The sequence below is a fragment of the Euphorbia lathyris genome, chromosome 7, assembly GCF_963576675.1.
Source record: "Euphorbia lathyris chromosome 7, ddEupLath1.1, whole genome shotgun sequence".
Taxonomy (NCBI): Eukaryota; Viridiplantae; Streptophyta; class Magnoliopsida; order Malpighiales; family Euphorbiaceae; genus Euphorbia; species Euphorbia lathyris.
The window spans coordinates 67,396,232-67,404,555 of NC_088916.1; the positions used below are offsets into that span (position 1 = coordinate 67,396,232).

Below are 8,324 nucleotides of genomic sequence, written 5' to 3' on the forward strand. Positions count from 1 at the left end.
ATATTTAGAGGATGATTAGTTACTCCCCGACGCTTACTATTTGCATTTTATAGCTGAAAAGTAGCTTTAAAAAAAACTGGAATCCTACACCAAACACTCTCTGAATTAGATACCTATTATGTCATGAATTGCAATCAGCTAGCATTCCAGCAAGCTTGACAAACAGAATATGTTATCAATTCAAAATTGCAATTTAATAGTCTATCAATATAACCAAATCAAAAATATCATCATCAATGTAATAATGTAAAACTGAACTGAGCATATATTAGGTTTCAGCTGCAAAAGTTGATTCAAGTTTGGAAAATAAATAAATAAATATATGCAATGATCTCTTAAATTCGCTACCAAAATTTTTCAATTTTTTTCTAACTACCAAATCTACATAAACCTATCTAAAATCCTCCTCCATACACTATCCAGTTACAAAAAAGACAACCATCACCAACCAATCAACCAATTAACCATTTCTCTGTACATAATTCCTACTCTTTTTCCACCTAATCAGGGGTTAATACAGTACATCAAAACAACCATCATTTTAACCCTTCAGTAACTTTCTGATACGACGCCTTTTCCCCTCCGGTAACCATTTTACGTATGCAATGACTGTACATAGGCTTCTTCCATTCAACTGAAGCAGATAGAGAGAGAGAGATTTATGCATGATTTTCAACTCTAACCTGCTCATGACCTTTCACAATCTCTGAAGTAAAGCTGCCCAAAGCCTCGAAAATTGGGGCTAAACCGGCTTGTAAACTGCCTGACGCTGCAGCGTGTACTAGTTTAGTAGCTTCTTTGTGCCTTATTCTCTCTTCTTCTAATTTCTTCCTCATTGAGTCCAAATCCACTTTCAAGTCATCTAGGGGTGAAACCCCGCTATCTGAAGGAACCTTCGACATTGCCCTATCGGATAATGCATCTTGTTCTTGAGAAAGCTTTCCCTTCTCTGTACGTAAGGTCCTCAGACGTTTTTCAAAATCTTTAGTAAGGTACTCAGCTTTGATCCTCTGGCGCTGCTCATCATCCTGTCGTTCCCACAGTTGATGTAAGCTTGAAGCAAAATCAAGCATCGCATTCTCCACTGCTTTCTCGGAAATCCTATCCATTGCTTGATACCAATCATTGCAAAGCACGAAAATAGGTGGAGCGCCCATTCTACTTGGAGAGAAGGGTGCAATTCCGTCTGCAGTTTCTTCAGGCTCGACTACAAGGCACCTTAAAAGCCATCCATTTAATGACTCGATATAAGTTTTTTGGGTGTTAATCCAATTAATAAAGCATGTGCACCAATTCATGAGCTCCGATTCGAGTTCAAGTGTAGCTCTCAAACCAGAATCTTTGTGCGGACCAGTATTTGCCCGAAGGGAGCAAATTTTGCTCTCCATGACAGCTCGGAACTGTTTCTGATGGCAGCTAAGGATAGATTTCCACATTCTAACCATTCTGCAAATAAGAAAGAAATAGTCCCAAATAAATAAGAATCCAAAGAGCCTCAAGCTAACTAATTGGAAATAAAATGCTTCATAAATGTCTTCAATCCAAATAAATTGCTCAACTAAGCAAAATGAGGAAGTCAGAGGAGAGTGGCCCGAACTGAAGCCGACATAGGAAATGGGAAGGGAGTGATGGGTTAGTAAATTGTGTTTCTAATATATATAGATGCATTTTAAAGCCGTGAAGCTTAAGGAATAGAACTTTGACCAAATCGGACAATATCTATAGTTACAATGTAACAACAGCCTTAGCCTTAGCCTTAGCCTATGCCTATGAGAGAATGATGCAGTTCTCTCTCAGTTACCAATGCACTACCACCCATTGTTAATATAACTTTTGCAGGTATGATCCCCCTACAAGGACTAATATCCTGAAGCAAAGATTGCCAAGGGACCATAAACTATGTACATCCTCTACGTACAATGATACCGGACCACAAGTATGTTGTGACTTGTCAATGTAAAAAATAGAAAAAGAATTATTAACATCTCGACTGAGGGGATAAGAAGTAATGTACCCGTGAATCAATTCAGCGACTCGAGGCTGCAATTCTTTGTCCCTCAACATGTGTATCTTGCTTGATATAGCATCAATAGCTCTGATGGCAACATTTAGTTTTGTCAGCATTTTTCTTATTGAAGCTTGGGCAGCTTCAATTTTACTAGACTCAGCTCCATGTTCATCCAAACTTCTTAATCTCCTGCACTCTTTTTCATAGATAACACGTAGCTTTTCTTCATCCTAAAATCAGCAGAAACACCTAGACATAGTAAGAAAGATTCTACAGTAATCAACGATACATAGAAGCATTTGAGCACACCAAGTATAAATAAGACGTACAATTTTACTTTATCATATACTTTATTAGTGGTTTTATATATATTCATTCATGTATAGAATTCTAAGAAAACATGTCCAGAAAACCAAATTTATTTATGTTAGTTTAGAAAGCTCTTTAGCAGGAATTGATGGGTAAAGTACATCCATGGCCCTGAACTATACCGCTACTAACATTTTGGCTCCCAAACTTCATTTCTTGACATAAAAATCATTGAACTTAAGTCACTTTAGCATTAAAGTCTAAATCAACGAAATAATGACCCGGACAAGATTGAATCATCTATGTCACCATGAATTATAATCAAATACCTATTTTAGCCTCATCATTTCATTAATTTTTTAACATATTTTTGTTGAGTTGGACTTCAATGTTACAGGAATATAAAATTCAATGATATTTATGTGAAGAAATAAAGTTCAGGGCATACAGTTAGTAGCGGTATATTCAGGGCCATGAATGTAGTTTACCCGGTATTGACTTTCATCACAAAGTTACTAGTATAGAAAGTTTCATGCTCTTATACCTTCACATGCTTGTATAGTTTCTTCTCCCATGCATAAATTTCATCAAGAGTAGATGAAAGTTTCCTAGGCATTCTGTCAAAATCATCTCCAGAATCCCCAGAGTATGCTTTTGCTATTTTCATTGTCCTGGGTGAGATATGAACTGATGATCTTGTGGGAGGGTGTGATGACACCAAATATAAGATCCTGGAAAAAATCACTGCAAGGAAGAAAATTTCAAAAATGCAGCAAAACAGATTTATTTTTATAAAGATCAGACCTAATCAATTAAATGAATGTAAAATCAACAAAAGTTCTCCAATAAACAACCATCTAACTGGAAAGGGCTTAAAGAACTATTTAGCCCCTAACCTATAAAAAACGTTTGTATTTTCTCGGTGACATTGATCCACTGAACTATCAAAAATGTCTATGCTTGCCTCTTGACCTATACTATTTTGTGACATTAACTCCTCACGAATAACAATCAATTAAATTTGGACCAATATTAAAGGAAATTAGTGTGCGCCTGACCAATACTATTTCGTGACATTAACTCCCGACGAATAACAATCACTTACATTTGAACCAATTTAGAAGGAAATTAGGGCATATATAACTTATAAGTAGACTTGTTAAATGCTTACGTTTCGTTTGAGGATCCCTAATGGAATATTTTGTCAATCTACTTAGTTGACTCAAATTTTAATATTTCACACTGAAAATTCACTTGTTTCTCCGCTCCTACAACCTTAGAAAGTAAGTAAAATCTTCTTCATCTGATTAGCAATCATCTCACTCACTCGCAATTTAACGGATCTCCTTAAATATTATACTGTGCCGGACCAAATGTAACTGATTGTTATACTTAAGAGGATAAATATTTTTAATAGATCAGATTCCAAATAATACTTTAAGCGAACTGGGAAGAAAAGAGAGAGGAATTAGCTCATGAAGAAACTAAATAGTAAAGCTCAATGCTTTCTATGAACTCCATGTAAGGTATGCTACGGGTTCCACTTAAAGCATTGAACAGATAGGAGATCTATAACGAATTAAACATTAAACCGCAAAGTTTATGAAAAATTGCAAGTACAGTACCTCTTAGCAAAGTGGTTCTTCGCTGGTAAGGCAATCTCCCAACCTCAAGCAATGAGGCAACTTCTCTTCCATGACTAGAAGCAGTCTCAAACTCATCCTTGATTTCCTTCACAACTTCTTGGAGATCTCTAGTACCATGAACCGACAATGTAGCTAAACTACTAGTCTTTGAAGAATCAAAATCCATTACAGATGCTTCTTCAACCCCAAATCTTACTCCTTTCTTCCTCACAGACTCTTCATCAGGACTTTTAGAAATTGTAATTTCAGGACTACGGATTGTATCAGGACTAGCACTGCTTTTGATTTCTTTTCCCTTGATAGAGTCCATACTTTCACTGCTGGTTTGAACAGGCGCGGATTTTGAAGAACCCTCTCCATAATTCTTATGCATTTCCTGATCAAATTTTCCATTCCCATTGACATTGACATTGCTATTAGTATTCATATTTATTTCCTCTTTCGCTTTCTTCTTCTCCTTGTGAACTTCTTTTATCACTTCATGCTCCGTTTCATCTTCCAAATCAGGAATGCCTTCTCTTTCTCTGACTTCCTTCGAATCTGGACTACTTGTGGTCGATCCGTACCCGTATTTTCCCGCTGAATAAATCGCCGGATAGGGACTAATATCATTATCGTATGTTTCGAATACATTCAGAAAGTCCCACCCGGAAACTCTCGGTGGAGATGGCGGCGCCGGCGGTGGCCTCTGTGGACTCGGGTCTCCCCAAGGGGAACCCATCATGGGATACCCAAAATACCCACCATTTCCATAAAAACTTGAATACCCATTAACCACTGGATCCTCATGCACCACAGTCTTGGCAGGAGTAGCAGACTTCTTCATATAATACATGTTAGAATTAGGATTAGAGCTCGGATACGGGTATGGGTATGGGTAAGGATATTGAAACGGGTACGGATTATATCCAGCATCGTTCTGACCCCAATTTCCTTGAGGTTGGGGATAACCATTGAAGTTGTAAGAAGTTGAAGCCATTTCTTCTTCACGGGGATAGCCGTTGAAATTGTAAGAACTAGATGGTTCTTCTTGTTCAGGGGGATAACCATTAAAGTTGTGAGAAGAAGACGGCGTTTCTCGTTCTCGTTCTTGTTTCTCCTCTTCTTCCTCTAAATCGTGAATGTGGAAATGACCCGAATCAGAGTCCAAGTCTGACCCGGATGAATGCAAAGGTGAATCTTCAATGTCCTCTTCCCCTTTGCTTCTGCTCTTCTTATGACTACTACTATCAGCAGAATGTGAAATCGATGTCGATGTTGACGAAATTTTAGGTTTCGACTTCGATTTCCCTTCGCGGGAAGGTAAAGTGAGAACAGGGGAACCAGGAGAAGAAGAAGAAGAAGAAGAAGCGATCACAAGTTCTTCATCAACAAATCTCCGAATTGCATCCCCAACATCCTTCAACGAGTGAAAATACAACACATGAGCGGCGGCAAGAGCATACCGGTGATCGGAAGCCGCCTTAATGAGCTCTTTACGCTCTCTGCAACGAATAACCAACGGCAAATTATCAACCTTAGATCCTCCACAGCCCATAGCAAATAAACAAGGTAGACAAATTGAGTAGGTTTCATATTGAAGATGCTGCTGCTGCTGCTGCAAACCCCTGATCGTACAAATCGAGAAAGAAAATAAGCATTGTAAGTAACGACAGATCCCAAAACATAGAAATTTTCGGTGGATACTGAAAGATAGGTAGTGAATGAAAATAAAAATTTGTCAATTGTCAATTCTGAAATATCAAATGTCAATCAAATGAAGAACCTAGAGAGAAAATATAACAGAGCTACCATGCAAGGTACAGAGTACAAAAAATTGAACTAAATAAAGTAATAGAACAGTGATAAATCGTGCATGAAAGAGAGAGGGGAAGAGAAATCTGACCGTTGAGATTGATGAGATTGAAAAGAGGCCGTCCATGCAAGGAAGAGTTAAAGAGTGAGAGTGGAGAACTACACTGCAAAATTGAGAAAACTGAGATATGAGATTTTGTTGTTTAGCAATAAAATAATGGAAGGTGCATCGAGATGCGTGATGAGGGTTTAGGGATCTGTCAGTGATAATTGAAAAGAAATTAGAGGGAAAGAGGATTTGGAATTTGGGGTTTCTTCTTCTTCTTCTTCGCCGCTTTGGATTACTGAATCGCAGAGCAGAGGAAGAAGAAGAAGAAGAATAAGGCTCGTGGGAACCCGCAATGTGTAACGGACTCTGTCGTAGTTATTCCTGCTACATTTTTCGCTATTTTTAATCTAATTTTCTCCTAATTTGTCTCAAGCCTTTAATTGTTCAAGGAATTAAACAACGGGCGGATTTTGATTCCACGGACTTTAATGACTAAGAGAGCGTTTGGTTATCCATTTTTCACTTTCTGCTCATATTTTCGGCAAATTATTAGAAGCATTCGGTTCTCCATATCAAATGGATGACCTTCCATACATATTTTGACACGCGTAACATGGACCCACATATATTATAAGAGGCCCCATTATTTTAACTATTACGTGGGATCACACTACACGTATCCAAATGTGAATTGTAGGTCCTCCTAGTGACATGGAGGACCCGATGCTTAGTATAAAAACTCCACATTTTCACCTTAAAAAGGAAAGTTTTAAGGACTCGTTTGTCTTACCTACTATTTATTGTTGCTATTTGCCATTGGAAAAAACTGATTTTCCAAAAACTAAGATTTCTTTCTTTTGTAAAAGACTACTTTTGAAATGTAAAAGCAAACAGGATGTGACTAACCAAACACGACTCTTTTTTGAAATAAAAAGTCAAATAGAAGCATAAAAATAAACAGCTAAACGCCTCCTAAATATTTAGTTAGGTAACTTCTATTTTCCTTTAAAAATCAAATTACGAAATCAAAGAATCTCTTCTTTTTGAAAAAAAAAAAATTTTCCAATAGAATCTATATAATATTTAATTATTCACTGTTGGATCTGAACTTATTAAAATCATATCATACGATTCAAATCATCTAAATTTAATTTGATAATAGTCAAAAACATTAAAAATATAAACCAATTTAGACCGAAACATCGTAGATAAATAAAAACTATCGAATTAAGCTTATACATAGTAGAATCGATAATTAAAAAATAAGTAACAAAAACGTTGTATTTATGTGTAAATTATCACATTATCACATCTTATTTATTACCTATTTTACAAATTAGTATACATAGAAATTTTATTTAGCATTTGTTTTGAAATTATAAGTTCCATGATTATAATCAAAAGGCTTATTACACAAATAACCCTCCGAACTTGTCCAAATGTTGCAACTGTCCCCCTCAACTTTCAATTGTAACAACTTACCCCTCAAACTTGTCCAATTGTAAAATATAACCCCTCAAACTTGTCCAATTGTAAAACATAACCTCAAATTGGGATTTTTTAACCCTGTACTTGAAGCAACCGTAAAAATGTTTCCCCGAATTCGTATCACGCTATGAAATCTTCAATGGAGCTATTTCTCCACATAAACACATTTTCACCCACATAATATCACAAAACGTTGAATCAAGAAATCACTAAAAAACGAATAGCAATAACAAAAAGAAGAAGAAGTTGAAGAATTGAGGATTTGACTACTTAGATATCGATTTTTTTGGGTCTAAAGATATGATTATCACATTCCACGAGCGTTTGCAGCTTTTGTATTTCACGTGTTTCTTCAATTGCAGTCTGTGTCAGCAATTTGGGGTTCTGTTTTGCAATTAAACAAGTTTGAGGGGTTATGTTTTACAATTGGACAAGTTTGAGGGGTAAGTTGTTACAATTGAAAGTTGGAGGAGGCAGTTGCAACATTTGGACAAGTTCAGAGGGTTATTTGTGTATTAGGCCTAATCAAAACTCTTAATTAAAAATTGAGAATAATGCTGCAAACGAGCATTATACCTTTCAAACAGTCTAGTTTTCGCAATCAGTTTTGAGTTAATTAAATTGAAATAGAATGAAGTTGGTTCGACTTTAAAAATATAAAGAAGTCGGACGAACAAAGTGTGTAACCCAAACTTCTTAAGAGAGAAATCCGATTTCATTGTTGATTATAAAGTTGGTATAAACATGGAGAAAAAAAGATGAAGACTTTGTGTAGTTATAATTTATTTAGGGCCTGTTTGGCTATTTGTTGTTCGTTGTTCCTGTTTGTTGGTTGCTGTTATAGTTTGTTGTTTGCCTTTGGAAAAAATTGTTTTTCCAAAAAGCATAGATTCCCTACTTTTGTAAAAAGTTACTTTTCAGCTGTAAACAAACACCTAAAACTCTGCATTTCAAAGTGAAAAGGCAAACATGAGATGAAAAGTTGGTAAACAAACACCCTTTTAGTTGGCTAGGAAGTTGGATGAACTTC

At 36.3% G+C, this 8,324-nt stretch overlaps 1 protein-coding gene across 1 annotated transcript; it reads right to left on the reverse strand.

Annotated features, from left to right (window-relative positions):
• Nucleotides 1-260: 260 nt before the first annotated feature.
• LOC136235836 (nitrate regulatory gene2 protein) lies at nucleotides 261-6,193 on the reverse strand. Its single transcript, XM_066025886.1, has 5 exons — nucleotides 5,849-6,193; nucleotides 3,943-5,570; nucleotides 2,862-3,061; nucleotides 2,015-2,238; nucleotides 261-1,446 (listed from the first exon to the last, which is right to left on the reverse strand). The coding sequence occupies exons 2-5, from the start codon at nucleotides 5,498-5,500 to the stop codon at nucleotides 660-662; spliced, it is 2,769 nt and encodes a 922-aa protein (XP_065881958.1). The 5' UTR covers nucleotides 5,501-5,570; nucleotides 5,849-6,193; the 3' UTR covers nucleotides 261-659.
• Between the last annotated feature and the right edge of the window lie 2,131 nt (nucleotides 6,194-8,324).

What these genes read in the sequence shown, in the direction of transcription:
- LOC136235836 (XM_066025886.1), bottom strand. Translation starts at nt 5,500, where the DNA reads ATGGGCTGTGGAGGATCTAAGGTTGATAATTTGCCGTTGGTTATTCGT. An exon ending in AACTATACAAGCATGTGAAG is followed by an intron (nt 2,239 to 2,861) that starts GTATAAGAGCAT and finishes TGCTGATTTTAG; the next exon opens with GATGAAGAAAAGCTACGTGT. An exon ending in GTCGCTGAATTGATTCACGG is followed by an intron (nt 1,447 to 2,014) that starts GTACATTACTTC and finishes TCTTATTTGCAG; the next exon opens with AATGGTTAGAATGTGGAAAT.